General features: G+C 35.8%; 1 protein-coding gene across 3 annotated transcripts in view; it reads right to left on the reverse strand.

The window, feature by feature from the left end:
• Positions 1 to 9,016, reverse strand: part of dbn1 (drebrin 1) — a 77,998-nt gene extending 68,982 nt beyond the window's left edge. For 2 of the 3 annotated variants that reach the window (XM_059526691.1, XM_059526689.1), the window contains exon 1: positions 8,831 to 9,014. In XM_059526691.1, coding sequence (XP_059382674.1) covers positions 8,831 to 8,913 — 83 coding nt within the window. In that variant the 5' untranslated portion in view covers positions 8,914 to 9,014. Of the gene's footprint in view, positions 1 to 8,830 lie in introns of all 3 variants that reach the window. The other variant, XM_059526690.1, reaches the window with a different exon arrangement.
• Between the last annotated feature and the right edge of the window lie 9,304 nt (positions 9,017 to 18,320).

An 18,320-nucleotide genomic window follows, 5' to 3' on the forward strand; every position in this document is an offset into this window, starting at 1 on the left:
AAAAAAAATTCCTCGTATGTGTGAACATACCTGGCAATAAAGCTCATTCTGATTCTGATTCTGATTCTGAAACAATCTGCTAGTTTCACATGATCATATGACATGATTTTAGTTCCACATTCTAGTGTGCAATCATAAATATAGAAGATTTTAATAATGATTTTCATTTTGCCAAAACGATCATAAGATTTGGCCATTGTTATCACCTCCATGCTGTGTCTTCACCTTTTGACATGACTTGTCAACACTACAAACTAGTAAATCAACAGTTTGCCACCAGCTGAAATCATAGAGTCAAACCTCAACCAACACAGCCAGAGCAAAACAATTTTTCAGTCTTGTTTCATTTCCATTAGTTTAAATATAGAACCACATTTGCGGAGGTTCTGAAAACAAACTTCCACAAAAAGTTCTTATTCCTTCTCAAAATCTTCTCCAAATATCAGGCTGCATGTACATAGTAGCTGCAGTTGCAACTAGTTTGGGTTAAAAAAAAAACATTTAATATATTATATGTATAAAACAATTTTTAAATAGAAACTAAATTAAAAATACAGGAGCTGAACTGATAATCACATTATTTGTCATAATTTCATTAAATTGATTAGATGTTGAAGTCCTAGTTATAGCTTTGACTCTTATATATTTATTTATAGTTTTTTTTTTTTTTTTTGACAAAGTAATTTGCATTTTCTAAAATAAATAGAAAAATTTGAGTGTTCAGTGATCCTTACCAGCTCATAAAATTTGGAGACACATACAGCTTTTGTGGACTGGATCTTATCACAATTGGGATGTAGATATGTTTGCACTTTTGGAATGTCAAGGGTCAAGATCCAGGCAAGGGGCCATCTTTGTTATTAAGATATACCACTCACAAGGCGAGCTGAAGGAAAAATACACAGCCATGATCTGAATCAGCTGCCTTTCACAGACAGAGAAGCCAAGAGAGAAGCCAAAGTATCGTCTACCCACACAGCACACCACTATGTCTGGAAAGTGATAACACTGCATGTATTTTCTTCAATTACTCTGCAGTCAGGCTGCATTTCTTTCAGTATGCATCACAACCGAATTGTTACTTTTACTAGCCTCTCTAAAGAAGTGTACGGCTACGTTACAGATCAGTTTTCAATCTTATCAATCATTTTTTAAGAGGAAACCACTAAAAATGTGACTCACATATCCTTCCCGTCCAATGGTCATTGGCTTGTCGATTAAAGCAACATGAGTCGTTGGAAAGATGGTGACATCACAGCATTAGGTGTGAAACATACTACGTATACATAAAAACATTTTACACTTTTAGATTCCAAATGCAACATTACATTCCAAAATGAGACTGCAGTGCTCAACACAAAAATATGTGCAGCATTCGCAACATTGCCACAAGGGGCATTGTAATGGTTATCAGCGTAAATTTGTCTTTTACATTTTCAAAAAATAACTACTGTTATGGTGGAGCGATAGTTTGAATGAGAATCTGGTTGAGTAAGTTAAAGTCAGTTCACAGCAGCTAACCAAATAATAACACATATGGGTTATTATACAGGTATTTAAAAGTAGTTGACCCTCTGAGTATTAAGGTTTAATACCACAAGACCAAGGCAAGACATTAAATATATTCAACTAGACCTCAAGTGTTACTTACTGTAAATGCTGCTGTTTTCACTTTTTTTGTATTTCTAATTTTATTGCATTTATTTATTTCATTTATAGCGGTCAGCCTAATTTGCAAATTGTTATACAAAACGTGAGATAAATGCTGAGTGTGGAATTAAATAATAGCATCTTCAATGTTCATCTTGAATTCTAGTTATATCTAGATTTTCAGTGTAGTTATCTACTTTTCGTTTATTTATTTTTTGTAAGTAATTTATTTAGCTTGATGTTACTTTAAAATTGTTTATTTTGATTTTACATTTTCATGATTTAATTAATTAATTAGAGCTGAAACAACGAATCGATTTAATCGATTAAAATCGATTATTAAAATAGTTGTCAACTAATTTAGTCATCGATTCGTTGCTAAATAATTTATTTGCCGTAAGCGGCTTATTTCGTGCATATTTCAGATCTGCGGTGACCAAAGTGTGGCAGTAATGAGCCACCGGAGGATTTACTCAGCCAGTACAACAGGAGAAGTAGCGAATAGCCAATAGCTGGCCTCGTTTTATGTCACGTGCTTCCCGAACGGCGTCTCTGCAGCATTCAGCAGGATGTGGGAGTACTTTATTTTGAGCCTTCAAAAAAGAAGATTAACCTGTAAACTCTGCACTACTGAACTGTTTAAGGGACCGTTCACATATCGCGTCTTTTGCGCGCTCATGTTCGTTATTTCCAATGTAGGCGCGCAGTATGCGCGCTCATAATGGAAGCGACGCGGTCGCGACGCACCCGTTTTTCCAGGCGCGTGCACACCGCATCGAGTTAAAAACATTTCAACTTTTCAGAATGCAGCAAGCGCACCGCGGGTCATGTGACAAGAACTAAATAATCAGCTTCATCCTTTCCCGTAACAACGTTAAAAGCTCAGCCAAGATGAACGAAACAGCTGATCATAGCTGTATATGGATTCCCATTTTGAAATAAATTTAGTAGCAGAGCTACTGCAAGCGATTTTTAGAGCTGCAAATCCATTTATCCTTTGCTGAAATTTCCGCGTCTTCAAGGAGAGAGCACGTCATGGTTGCTTATCAAAGGCAGGCGCCTCAGGGGCGCTTCTGCCCGAGCGCTTTGGAAAGGAGGAGAAAGCGGTGCGCACAGTCTATGGGTGCGCCTAGCGTTTTAGGCGCGATATGTGAACGGCCCCTAAGACTTTTATTTGTGCAGATTCTCCAGTACAATGTTGTTTGCAAATGTTTAGTTGTAAAAGCTGATAACATTGCTTTTTAACAGTTAACATTTAAAGCTTTACAAACATGTTCTGTGATCAGTTTGTCGTTTACCAGTTCATAATTCAGTCGTGCAGCCTAATTATGACTGAATGAGAGAGGTAAATGTTTAAAGATATTTGAAATGCACTTTTTTTTTCCTAAGTATTCACTGCTCTTTTTCACACAGCAGGTTTTTTGTGTGTCCGTTTTTTCTGGACAACCTTCTGATGGATTTTACTTTAAATTGTGAGTTCCATTCAGGTTTCATGCCATTGGCACTTTATTCGAAGGATTGTTTACAATTTCACAGCATAAGCTATAAAGCTGTTTCCCAGTAAATAATAAAATACAACGCACTGCAATCTTATTCTGTTTTATCCTTATTCTTCGTGAAAATATGTTCTGAAAGATTTCTTAATAAGCTTCGTTCGGGATGTTAAACTACTTTAGGAGCTCTAAGGACTGCCATGGTGAAAACATTATTTGAAATCTCCTTGTGAAATTTGATAGAGTATGGGTCAGTGTTTTGATTGCAGAAGAGTTTGACAAAGGATTACTAACACAATAAAACAACTCCAGGTATATTTTTGATGAGGATATGACAATGCAAAATTATTAAAATCTCTTAAAAATCTATGCTGAAGGATAAAGACCCTTTATTAATAATTTACTTTGGGGGAAAAATGAAAAAAACTAAAATATAAGTACATAAACCGATTAATCGTAAAAATAATCAACAGATTAATCGATTATCAAAATAATCGTTAGTTGCAGCCCTATAATTAATAGCTTTCCTTTAAACTCATACCACAGTTCCTTCACGAACCCCAGATTGGGAAACCTTGATGTAATGTTTAATGCACTACATGTTTGTTAATAACAATGAATGGAATACATTTTCTTACTTTTTGCATTTTTATATCAATATGGTACAAGATTATCCCATTTAAATCAATGAGTTTTGATGTATGAGGAATGTAATGGATTACATTACCAACTGCAATTTTTGTAATGTAATTTGGGATCAGTAATGCACTATATTTTTGTAAGTAATCTACCCATCTCTGTGTGCAACTTGCTTTCCAGTAAATATGGTACTTTAAATGTTGAGTAGCATGTATCTTTGCAAGCTACAGCTGTAATGTAGCTTCCCCCAGCACTGATTTGGCAAGATAAATGACTTGATGATTAAGATAGTGACCTGATGCAGAAGGAATGCAGGCATCAGACTCTGGGACTCTAGATAGATAAACTCCCTCCAGGTGAGGCTGTAGTCTGGACTTCACGCCACACTTTTAGGGAAATTGTTACATTTTATAGAGTCTGGTAAAACTCTAAATTTCCAGTCATCTTTGTGGTTTCCCCGACATTTCTTGGCAGCCAAATGCAAACAGAAGAGTTGTCTCTGGTGCTCTCATGTGCTTTCTTTGTGCTCAGAAGACCTAAACAAAAACCAAAAAGGCTTGAGCTCAGCTGAAAGATCAAATTTCTTCTAGCTGAAGAGGCAGTGGCTATATTTTGGAAAATTGCAAATATTGCTTTCTGTTGCATTTGGAAAGAGACACAAGCAGCAGTGCACCAGTGTGACACGAAGACGTTGCTTCTAAAAAACATATTTTTGGAGTCTTTTTGGTAGATCAAACCAAAGGAAGAAAATCTAAAAGATGAGATCTCTTGAATCTCTCATTATGAGAATTTGGCTAAAATAAATCTCTTTTAACTCAAGAAAACAACTATGGTTTTCAGAAGAGCTCTCAATATAAGAAACTGTAGCTTTCTGAGACACCAAAGTCTGCAAACAAAAGTCAGATGTCAGTTCCCATCAAATCACAGAGGCCAACATTACGTTTCCTGCTAAATGAACAAGCAATAAAATGTTCTTCTGAGAATAAGCCAAGCTCTTAAGTAGCGAGGATGATGCTTGCAAATGTTGAAGGGATAGTTCACCCAAAAATTCTATCATCATCATCTTCACCCTCATGTAATTTACTTTCTTCTGTGGAACAAGAGAGATTATTTTTTTTTCCCAATAAAATGTCTCGCATTAAATTTCCGGAGGGAATCTCTTTTTTGATATAAGAGTTCTAGTTCCATTACTTAAATTTGCTATAAAAGCAATAATGGATCTTTGCCATTTTTTAAATTTAGTAACTCCTTTTGCTACTGCAGTGTTGGACTAGACATCCTGTGCTGTGATGCGCTGTGGTGCAATTGGCTCCCCACAAACCTCCAATAGCACTTAAGTTAAAGGAGACAGTTTATGCAGGTCCATCACTGCTGCAATACTGCATAATACCTACAGATCGAAATCAATAAATCAAGACATTTTATCCTGAGAATCATGGACATATTAAAAAGGCAATGACCCAACAGGAGGTAAGAAACCCTGGGAGAAACGTTTTTTTTTTTTTTTTTCAAAATCCTAAGAAGCACTTGAATAGCTGACATAAAGTGACTGATGTCCAGAAGATACTCCACAAGCTTGTACATTCTACGTAATTATTCTTAAAGATAATTATCAACAGGTCTGAGGATCACATATCCATATGCTTTCTTCAGATCAGCAGCCTGTGCATTCTTTGTAGCAATTCTTGTTTGATATTTGAGAGTGCTCTGATATCCAACTCTATCCCAACTGGCTTGGCGTCACCTTTCCTTGCCCAGCTTCAAAAGCCTGTCTTTTTGAAACCCTACGGCTCTCCAGTCCACACATCAAAATTCTTTTAAAAAAGGATGACAGCCCTCAGCCTATAAAGAACATCCTGGAACCTATCCTCCAACCTTACACGTGCGCTCAACAAAATTTGATTTCCATGTCTGATTCTTTATCTAGTCAGCTTTGAAGCCTACCCTGAGGTACTGTTGGCACTGAATGGTGGTAAGTAAAGTGTTGATGACCCTGTGGGCTTGACCTCATCCTTTAAACACAGAGTTTGTCTTGTGTTAAAGGGTTCATATGACATTGCTAAAAAGAACATTATTTTTTGTATTTAATGTAATGCAATGTGTTTATGCAGTTTAAGGATTAAAAAACACATTATTTTGGTATGCTCTGATTGGCCAGCAATCCAGTGTGTTGTTATTGGCCAAATACCTCAAAGATGTGACGGAAATGTTACGCCCCTTACCATACTGTGATGCCGTCTCCCAGCGCGATGAGACAAAACCAATAAAACCCATTACAAACAAGACATTTGTTTTATCCAGCGGGGACGTAATTACTGATTATAATGACTTGACTTATACAGTCTTTTTAAGTGTTGCATTGGGTATCGCACTGCGTAAATATAATACCATGTCTGCATTTGTGATCAGAGAAATGACAAACAACAAGCGCTACTCTAATCATCAGTGGCAAATTCTTTAAATATGTAAGCGTACTTACAAGCTGTGAGTCAGAAGCACCAGACTGTCCTTGGAAAGTTGGAATTGCCCCACATTATAGAAAACAGCCTTTGTGCCACAGATGCATTGTAGGCGACTGGTTCAGGAAATAGTCATTGGGAAGTTGTGGCCTAGTGGTTAGAGAGTTCGACTCCTAATCCTAGGGTTGTGGATTTGAGTCTCGGGGTGCCCTTGAGCAAGGCATCGAACCCCCAACTGCTCCCCGGGCACCGCAGCATAAATGGCTGCCCATTGTTGCTGCCCAATGGCTGCAACACACGGTTTGTGTGTGTTCACTGCTGTGTGTGTGCACTTTGGATGGGTTAAATGCAGAGCACAAATTCTGAGTATAGGTCACCATACTTGGCTGAATGTCAAGTCACTTTCACTTTCATAAAATGCGCTGCACACATCTGAATATTTGAGTTGAACTGTTCTGGAACAGTGTTGTAAATACCACTGGAAGGCCAAACAAAGTAGGTTCGCTTTCACAATGAAACACTCAGTTTCTCCACAACATGGCAGCGGTGGCAACAGCGAGAACAAAAGTTACGGCTTCTTTCTTTGCGTGAACATTTGAGTGGCGTTATGCCAATCATCCCACATCGTGATGTAGACATGTGAGGGTGTGTTAGAACGAGCCGTTTTAGGAGGGCGTGGATTTCTTTGGATTTGAGACTGTAGTCTTTGCAACTTTACAGATCTTCTTTATGCACCAAGAGCTTGTAACACTCCAAAGAGAAAGGAGAAATTTAAATCACATCATATGACTCCTTACAGATACAGAGGCTCAACAGTGAGGCATTGGTTGTATTGTAAGGCCACAGGGATGAATACCAGGAAGAGGAATGTGGTTTAACTCAAACAAGGACAGCCGCACTCGGTGATAAGGTCAACTATGTGGGTATAAAGACTATTATGAGTTTTGCTTACAGGAAAAAGGAGAGAGTTGTGTTTGTGTCTGGTATAGTCGTGTGGTTTCACGCACGTAGAACAGGAACATTGTTTGTACCTAAGTTTAAGGGTGAATATAGAGGAAGGCAGCTGTTTACAGAGGCTGAAAGTCTTTGTTGCCCTCACGTCAAGCATTTATAAAGGGATATCTGTTTATTCAAACCAATAATCAAGCAAATTACAGTGTTGATGCAGAAAACAAACATCTCTGTTTGTTTTCTCATCAAAAGGAATTGATTTTATGTCCAGATTTTTTCTGGAAATTGTACCTATTTTTTTCTTGCACAGTGACATTCAGCTAAAACTGTTGATATTCTTCAGATCTGGTATTTTTTCTGGTATTTGAGGATAATTCTTTTGGATCATATGCTTGTCATCAGCGGTCAACCAATATGGATTCAATACAATGATATTTGTTAAGACTGATATATAGAAAGCAGGGCGGCAGATGATCAATAAACATTTACATTTATAAATTAAACAATTTAATAGGTTAAATATAGCCTAATTACTTCTGATACTATACACGCTGCAATACATACGCTATCATATCAAAATTGGATTTTGATTCAAACTGTGACAGACTGCTTCTTCATTAATTAAACTTTCAAAATGGTATGAATGAACACATAAGATACTGGAATAAAGATGTAATATGATACATTTTTTTATAATTGTTGTGTGAAATAAAAGTACTTTATATAGTACTAAGTATCTGTAAAAAAAAGAAAAAAAAAAGCTAACATTTGTGGAAAATAATCCAAACCAAACTTCTAGGCTGAATCAACAATGCTTTACCAATGATCCAGTTTCATTTCAACACAAAGGGATCAGATACCTCACTATCCTGTACAGAGTACACAGCCACGAGGGCTATACATAAAGCATATACGCTCTACAAAGAGCTCAATCACTTTGAGACAGTAGTTCTTATAACAGAGGTACCATTTCCATCTAGTACAAAAGATAAAGATGAGAGTGCATAATAAAAGGATGACAGATTGATAGACAGCTCTTGCCTCGCCCATCGCTGTCCTGCCATGCAAATGGAAAGGAGCTCTGAGAGCCCTGATATACTTCAATCAATAGATGTTTAATACGGAAAGCTGCAAATATTTGGGTTTGACAAGATCATCTGGCCACGGTCTTCCAAATGGCAAATCACAAGTGTTAGAGTGTAGACTCCCTTGAACTGAGCAAACAGTACAGAATCCCTTGCACAACTCTCTGGAGGTCAAAGCGTGAACTGCAACCTACTGTAGCTAGGAGTAAAGCAAATACGCAAGAGAAAGATGCCAATAAATTACAAATGTGTAATTTTACGGTTAAAAAAAATCAAATATCAAAGTATACATTATTAAAACGCAATTACCCCCAAACCATCCGAGATTTAATTAAGGCATATAAATCGATTTATCGTTTTTTTTTTAAGAAAGGAAAAAAAAAAACAGGAATGGGTAGAACAAGAGATTCAGCATTCATCCCAGACGCATGCATCCCATTCTTTGCATCCATCCGCATACAGATATAATGCAAGTTTAATTATTTTCTATGCAACACAGTAACACCGTACTAAAATAAAGGAGTTTGTTTAAGTCTGGTTTTATTTTTCTCACCAGTCGGTTGCCGACGTCTCGCTGATAACGTCCTGGTAGGCTGTTAAGAGGGCCAGTCTGTTCTTGCTGAGATTCACAGCCATGTTGCTGCCACTGCAATCATCCAGACCAGTGTAGCAGAGATGATGAGGAACGCGAGATTCACTGCGGAGGGCGAGAAGAGGTAGAGAGATGTTGCACCCCGAACAAAGAGACGCTGCTGCTTCTCTGCGGCGCTGCGCGGTCCTAGCGCCCCACTTCAGAACACAAGATCCTGGGGGCGTGGTTGGATCCACATCTAGCGGGTGGAGATTAGTAGGTTTAGGGGATCACTATGGAGTCAATTTAACGCCGTATATATACGCAATTTACGTTTTGCACAAAAGAAAATAAAGTTTTGCAAACGAAAATTAAAGTATTGAGGAAAATAAATTTGCTTTTTGCAAACAAAAATTAAGAATTGTAAAACATAAATGAAACAGCGCGAAAGCAATGATTTTGCAATACATATTTTCCATGGTCATATCTATTAATTTATTTGCAACGATGCTTTTATTTTGCGTGTCAGTCTAGTTTGAGCTTGCGATACCATTTTTCTTTTGCTCCTCACTTTTCTGCACGTCTCTCTTAGTGGCACTGTTTTGACGTGGGGGCGGAGTCAAGGGACGGGGGCGTCTACATCATGCCTCCCTGGTAGGGACGTCATTGGCCCGAGACGCAGCTCACTGATCCAGGTCCTGTCATGATGAGCAGAGACGTTTGAGTGGATTGTTTCTTTTTATTAAATAGTAATAGTAAATAGTAATAAAATTTACTTTATTAACAAATGTATGTGTATTAGCAGTGTTTGCTCAAGTTAAAGAAGTTGTTAACATGAACATTTGCTGTTTATTTCTCTCGATGTGCACATTTTTATAGCATTAAAATGTGTATTGTTTCATTTGGTTAACTGCAAGTTAGTTTGTTTAAAATCTCTTAACTTGTGGGAGGACGCCAGCGCACAGAAACATTCTTTGTTTACATTAGTTCAGAGGAAAACGCAGCCCTGAAGAGTTTTGTAAATAATAGCCTATAAAAGCCTGACATGCCAATAAAGCTTTGATTATGCTAAGTGACAGGAATTTTTACTGGAAGTGCACTTTAGAGAATGAATTTAACAATAACTATATGAATATCCTAACCCTATAATAATAAATAGTAGAATTATAAATTCATTTGTAAATGAAAACACTCATTTATCACAGAACGTTAATTAGGTAAGCAATACACGAATTGAAAGGGAAAAATAAGCATAACAATAAATATAAAAATATAGCCCTAATTAATATAATATTATTATTAATCATATACAGTTAGCCTATATGAATGAATGAATGAATAAATGAATGATGCATTTATATAGTGCTTTATTGTGTATTGTTGTCCACCCATAGCGCTGTACAATCATGTGAAGGGTCTCTCCTCAACCACCAGCAGTGTGCAGCATCCACTTGGATATATTATATATACTGTATTTTCCGGACTATAAGTCGCACTTTTTTTCATAGTTTGGCTGGTCCTGCGACATATAGTCAGGTGCGACTTATTTATCAAAATTAATTTGACATGAACCAAGAGAAAACATTGCCCTCTACAGCCGCGAGAGTTTCCACCGAAATTACCCGGAACATTTGTACCAGGAACTTTTTTTCCCAGGAACTTTTTCCCCCCAGACCTGTTGCTTTCTGCGTTTCCACCGCGGTGTAAAGTACCGGGAAGATTAGGCAAATAGTCTGGTGACGTAGGTCTGCACGCGTTTCTCAATACAAAGTACGCTGATTTTGGACGTGCATCCTCGGTAGTTCAGACTACTGCAATTTTCCTCTGTATATTTACAATAAAACGAAATAGGATATCAAATACGACTGCCTCCTTTTGTTTTCATTTAAACATAATAACAGCTGCAGAAATGTACTTAGTTCAGGGATATGTGTATATACAGCCATTACAATGAAATGAAATATTATATAAATTTGCCTTTTTTATTTTCATTTTAAAATATAGATAAACTGAATACAGACCAAAGATAACCTGTTAGATTTACCCAAAACGAATTATATTTTATGTTTAACCACTAAAGAGACATCAAAGCCAGCGGCACACATCAGAAGGTCTAGCCGAGGTGAGGCTGCTTCTCGGCGGATACATAAGCACTGAGCTCCCGCTGATCGCGTGGAGTTCACCATCTCCGAGATCGGCGAAACACATTTTTAAATAGGCTCTGTCTTTATAAATAAACCACAGATTTGAGTTTTAAACAACTACATTCTCGCCTGAAATACTTTTAAAATTACATTTCATGACACAATAACAATAATATTTTGAAAATGATCTGAATAAATGGTGGTTGAACCCAAACAATGCTGCGTGAACTCAACCAATCAGGATGTTTAGCGTTCAAGACCCGCTCCCGAAAGTTCCAGAACTTTGAAAAAGTACCACCTCGCCAGCAGGGACCTTATGAGGGGCATTTTTTTTACCCGGAACTTTATTTAGTTCCTCGTTCCTGCAGTGGAAACACCGAGTACCAGGCCAAAGTCCCTGCGGTGGAAACGCGGCATTAAAGTCCAGTGCGACTTGTGTTTTTTTCCTCGTCATGACGTATTTTTGGACTGATGCGACTTATACTTATATACTTAGACTTAGACTTATAGTCCGAAAAATACGGTAATGATAAAAATAATAATAGCCTTATATGAACATATATTACATAAAAAAGACACGATGAAGGGACTGTGGAATGGATACAAAATATTTGATCAATCTCTGATAATCTCGGGTTGCTCTGGTCACCCTGGTTTGTTTATTCATTTAACTCATGGCCACGACATTATCACATTCCCAAGAATTAATATCTCGTGGCCATGACAAAACTAAACCAAAAAGACTCGAGTTAAAAAAAAAAATATCTTACAATGAATATCATTTATTTTCATAATTTATGCCAGTAGTTATGTAAATGAAAAACGAATTTGCTATCGATATGAAACTTGAGTCGTAGAACTCTTTAATGATGTGTGATAATGTGATAATGATGAAGTTATAGTTTATGAAGTGAACTGCATTATTTTACATTAAAACTAGCAGTAACTCTGAACTAATGTGAGCAAAGAACGCTTCTGTGCGCTGGTGTCCTCCCACAAGTTAAGAGATTTTAAACAAACATTTGCAGTTAACCAAATGAAACAATACACATTTTAATGCTATAAAAGTGTGCACATCGAGAGAAATAAACAGCAGATGTTCATGTTAACAACTTCTTTTACTTGAGCAAACGCTGCTAATACACATATACATTTGTTAATAAAGTAAATGAAACGAAAACATGAATGTTTTAATGCTATTGAATAAAAAGAAAAGATCCACTCGCAAGCCTCTGCTCATCATGACAGGACCTGGATCAGTGAGCTACGTCTCGGGCCGATGACGTCACTTCCAGGGAGGCATGTTGTACACGCCCCCTTCCCTTGACTCCACCCCCACGTCAAAACCGTTCCACAAAGAGAGACGGGCAGAAAAGTGAAGCGGAAAGGAAAAATGGTATGGCAAGCTCAAACTAGACTGACACGCAAAATAAAAGCAGCGTTGCAAATAAATTAATAGATATGACCATGGAAAATATGTATTGCAAAATCATTGCTTTCGCGCTGTTTCAATTATGTTTTGCAATGTTTTCTTAATTTTTGTTTGCAAAAAGCACATTTATTTTCCTCAATAATTAAATTTTCATTTGCCAAACTTTATTTTCTTTCGCAAAACGTAAATTTTTTGCATATATATACGGCGTTAAATTGACTCCATCACGTCCCCTGGATCTTGCATTCTGCATTGAGGGGCTACTGGCCCCAGCGTTCCGTGCGTTCTAACGTTAAAAACAGCTACAATGCAGCGCAAATGGGTGTAATAAAAAACTGTTTAACAGTTCATCTCATGTCACTAGACCCAGCAAAGACCAAGACGTTGTCTGATGCACGTGTACATAGACCATTGCTTAAATTCTTCAGTTTGGTCAAATTTAGCAAAATAAATGGATATAATGGATTTAAAAAATATAATTTTCTAAATATAATAATTAATATACTGTTCTTATATACATTATTTAAAATGAGTCAGTAACATTGTTTTTTTTAAGATAAACTATTACTTCAATTCAGTAAGGACAAATGGATCATAAGTGATTATAAAAGCATATATAATATTACAAAAAATTTCTTTTTCAAATAAATGGTGAATCAAATGTCCTCAAATGTTAATAAGCAAAACTGTTAATAAGCACAACTGTTTTTAAAATTCATGATATATTTTTTTTTCTTGAGTATTAGAATCATTTCTGAAGGATCATGTAACTCTGAACACAAATGGATAGCTTTGTCATTACAGGAGAAATGACATTAAAATAGGAAACCATTATGTTATACATAAATGTAACTATTTAAACAATAATGAATATTCAAGATTCAAGATTTTTAATTGACAGTGCAATTAGTAAGCAATACAACACAGAGGAAAATATACATAAATATAGGTATGAAAGAATGAAATAAAAGTAAACAATAAAAATATAACAATAAAATATGAAATAAAATGTATACTGTAGACTTCAATATAGAATAGAAAATAAAATGTACATGAAAGTATACAGTAGTCTTAAATATTAAGATACACAGGAATGTACAAGAGGCGAATGTGCAAACAGGTTGTGACATTGTCAATATGTCAATATGAGGTAGAGAATGGTGAATATCTTACTGATTATTGACATGTAGATGTTGAGAGGCTGAGTTTGAGTTTAGGAACCTGATGGCCTGGGGGAACATTATGCATATCCTGTTAAATCAAAAATATTATAAATATAAAAATATTTAACTTTAATCCAAATAATTTTAGTTTCCAAAAAGTGACAACAAAGCCCATAAGTCATAGTCCTGTCCCTCTTATCTCAGAGGTCTCTGCGATAAGTCTCTTGTAAGATTTTGTGATTAATATTTCCTTTATCATATTTGACACTGGATGTCCATTGGCACAGAAAAAGCTTTCCAGTTGTCTATATGGGGGATGTATAGAATATGACTTCCTCAAAACATGGTGAGCGAGGCTTTTGATCCCAAAATGGTTCCAGATGTATGTGTCATAGTAGAAATATCAAGCTTCAAAACATTAGTAGTTAGTTTTGACTGAATGTGTTCAACTAAACCAAGTGGACCACACAAATATTTTCAGATATGTCAGATGCAATAGGTCAGCATCTTTCACTGCCCTGTTCTTCTGGACAATAAGCTGTAGGACAAAGTCAAACGTGAAAGATATCCTGTGGTGGAAACATCACCATCCCTTAAATAGTAAACAAATGCACACCTTATCCTAAGAATCCTGTACTTAACAACCTCTTAACAGCAGTGTCCTAGAGCTCCATGGATTCCATCCAATCCCGTATCATGGCACAAGGCCAGGAACTGCCAATCACAGCATGGGTCAGTGTGTAATGTATTCAACTAGCACAGATTTCATCTACGATACACACACTTCCAGTAGGGTTCTTTATTTCTGGCTGAAAACAATGAGAGCATTTCTAATCCCACGACCCACAAACATACATTTTGGGTGCTGCGAAATGTACACACACACACAGAGAGAGAGAAATAAACTATTGAGCTTAGCCCTTCACCCTCCTTACAACCCAGCCTCCACATTAATGCCGGCCACCACCACAAACACACACAAATACACGCACACACATTCACCTTCCTCTGCAGTCTCATCCAATCAGGATCTCTGTTTGCCCCAGAGCTTCCCCTCCCCTTGGCTGCCCACTAAATGGGTTACCATTAATTAATTCTTCTCACTCATCTGGTCCTTGGCGTCTCCTACTGCCTACAAAGGTAGCAATTATATTCAGTGGTGATCAGGATTGTTCTTAGGGAAGACATCTGTCCGACAGAGCCACGGCAGGCATCCAAAAAGGGGCATGTAAGGAGAGCTTTGCCATTCAGCAATACAACTTCGTGAACATAATACAAAACTCTGATTTAACCCCTTCAGTGGGTTTAACAACTATAGCGATTTTAGCACCACAGCAGATTTTCCACCCAAACACGTTTCTCTTCAGCGTGCTATTAATTATCATTTCCAAATATTCTGCAAAGTAGCAATGCTGCAAATTGGATTTGATATATATATTTGAAATACTACTAAAATCAGGTAAAACTAAATAAGACCTCAATATATCATTAGCAGCCATGGGTATTAATTTTGTTTTACCTGTATATGCTTTTTTGACTTTCAAAGTAACCAATGACTTTAATTTTATGAATCACTACGGACTATGGTTTCAAATAAAAAAGGAAGGGAAAAGTCACCTACATCTTGGGTGGCATAAGGTTGAGTTAAATTAACAGCAAATTTTGGGGTGAACTATCCCTTTAATTTACTGATTGGATGTTTGAAACATTTTACTGCCTCTCTCATTCAGTTTCTTCATTCAGTCATTTGAAATGAGTTTAAATGTTATATTTCAATAGCAACCTTGCCACATACACAATCTTTGATCATATTTTCAAATTAGGAAATCCAAATGAGAAACACAAATAATAAGTTCACCTACCAAGTCTTTCATTCGTGAAATGACAGGCATAATGCATTATTAAAAGTGTTTTGTTCCAAACTACTGCAAGTTTACATTGATAAACCAGTATCAATGTGATACAAAGTGGCAACAGGTGACTTTCTTTATGAGTGAGTCATTATATAAACAAATCATTCACTCAACTGAACATACATACATACATACATATATATATATACACAGTACAGACCAAAATTTGGAAACATTACTATTTTTAATGTTTTTGAAAGAAGTTTCTTCTGCTCATCAAGCCTGCATTTATTTGATAAAAAATACAGAAAAAACTGTAATATTGTAAAATATTATTACAACTTAAAATAATAGCTTTCTATTTGAATATACTTAAAAAAAAAATTATTCCTATGATGCAAAGCTGAATTTTCTGCATCATTACTCCAGCTTCAGTGCCACATGTAACATCCAGTCTATCACATGATCATTTAGAAATCATTCTAATATTCTGATTTATTATGAGTGTTGGAAACAGTTCTGCTGTCTAATATATTTGATGAATAAAAGGTTAAAAAGAACTGCATTTATTCAAAATAAAAAAAAATCTATTTTCTTTACTATCACTTTTTATCAATTTAACACATCCTTGCTGAATAAAAGTATTGATTTTATTTAAAAAAAGAAAGAAAAAATAAATTACTGACCCCAAATTACTGACCAGTAGTGTATATTGTTATTACAAAATATTTGTATTTTAAAAACATAGCTTCTTTTTTTTTTTTTTTTTTTACTTTTTATTCATAAAAGTATCCTAAAAAAGTATCACATGTTCTGAAAAAATATTAAGCAGCAGAACTGTTTCCAACTTTGATAATGAATCATCATATTAGAATAATTTCTAAAGGATCATGTGATAATGATCCTAAAAATTCAGCTTTGCATCACAGAAATAAATGATCATTTAAAGTATAATAAATTTAAAAACAATTATTTTAAATTGTAATAATATATCACAATATTACAGTTTTTTCTGTATTTTTGATCAAATAAATGCAGGCTTGATGAGCAGAAGAAACTTCTTTCAAAAACATAAAAAATAGTAATGTTTCCAAACTTTTGGTCTGTACTGTAAATATATATAAAATACATCGATTCATAGTGATATTTTGCTAATGTGACCAAACCTTTAGCTTTTTTCCTTTTAAGTCCAAAACCAAGCTAGGCATTTTTTTTTCTGGACACTCACTGGATTTCATATTCATTTTAGGACATTTGTGCAAACTTCTGTTGATATATTATACATTTTAAATGTATAAGCGAGGTTGATATAAGAGTTGGGCAAGGTTGTTTCATGGTGAGCACAGGCCATTTACTGGGTAAGATAACTAACTTAACATCTTAAACTAAGTGACATGTGATCTTAATTATTCTCTCCTAGTCTCCTCTCATGCTCTCCTCCTAAATACGTACCGTTAGCTAAGCTCGTTGTTGATTTGATAGATTATGATAGCTTCAGTGAAATAAGGTAACGCACATCAAATAACTACCCCATTTGGTGGGTTATGATTCATAACTGATGACCGTATGCACTCTCAAGTCTATTTGTGGCACCCAGCAGCTGTAACGTTAGTCTGCCATTAAAGTTTTCTAAAATACAATGATTTGGGACTTATGCCTGTACATTATGACTTCACCCTATAGTCTACAAGACTGTGTATTGTGCATTTTAATAACAGGTTTGTTTCGTACTATCTTTAAGACATGTGCAATGACAATTGCTAAACTTATTACTTCAATATTAAGTATTGATATTCAGAACTACCACTGCAGCCTTGCAGAGACTTGTGAACTTGTTCCACATTTCAATATGCCCCTGACCTCTAAGGGTTGTTGTTTTTTGTGACTACTCCCAACAGCCTCTATTAATCACCCTCTACTTTTTTAATTTACAAAATCAGTTTGGATGAATGCAAACAACTTATTGATCATGAGCCCAATATCCAGCATGGCAGGAAAACATTTAATCTACTTGAGGGAAGACATCTTTATTGTTAGTTAATGCTGTTAAATATAGAGGGGAAAAATGCATTACAAAAAAAAACCAATAATAATTCTAGCATAGGTTATTCTTAAACTTGGACCTCATTGTTGAAGTACAAATCCAAGCACCAGAAGCAGACCACAATCCCAAAATTGTCTTCAGTTGAAAAATATGCATTTTCATTCATTCAGAGGCTATAGTTGCAATAATATTTTAGGTTAAAACTTTATGTGCCATTGGTTTAAAAAAAATGCTTGATTGACTTGCGCTTCATAGATTACACATGTGAAGTCACAATTCTATGATGGTACAATTTACTCAGGCTGATGCCATTTTTTGTATCACATTAAACATTTTTTTGAATTGTACATAAATAGATTAAGCAAAACAATTGTTTTTATTTCTGAGAACTTTTTAACTGCAGGCAGACTTAGGCCTACATTATGGTACACTACAAATATTTGGAACGTGCCTTATTCTCTGAAAGAATAAACACTTAATTTCTACAAGAATAAAAACTGTTTTCCTAAAGAATATGATAAGGAATCACAATTGTTCCTTATTTTCCATTTCTGACGGTAATTGGCAATGATGCTGTAATTATCTTTTGACTCCCCTGACAGCGGCACCTCGCAAAAAAGAAAAAAGAAATCATTGGAGATATTCAAGCAAAAAATAATAGATTTATAACAGAAAGCGCAAAGGCGGCACTGAAAAGGCCAGTACAAAAAAATGTAACTAACCAAGTGGGCCGGTCTAAGGCATAAAACTCCAGGCCTGAAAATGAGTCCCACTCCAGTCCTGGTCATGGTTCCAGGAAATCTGATTAATGCTGACAGTGGTCTCCAGTCACCACC

This window comes from Carassius carassius, chromosome 36 (assembly GCF_963082965.1).
Source record: "Carassius carassius chromosome 36, fCarCar2.1, whole genome shotgun sequence".
Lineage (NCBI taxonomy): Eukaryota > Metazoa > Chordata > Actinopteri > Cypriniformes > Cyprinidae > Carassius > Carassius carassius.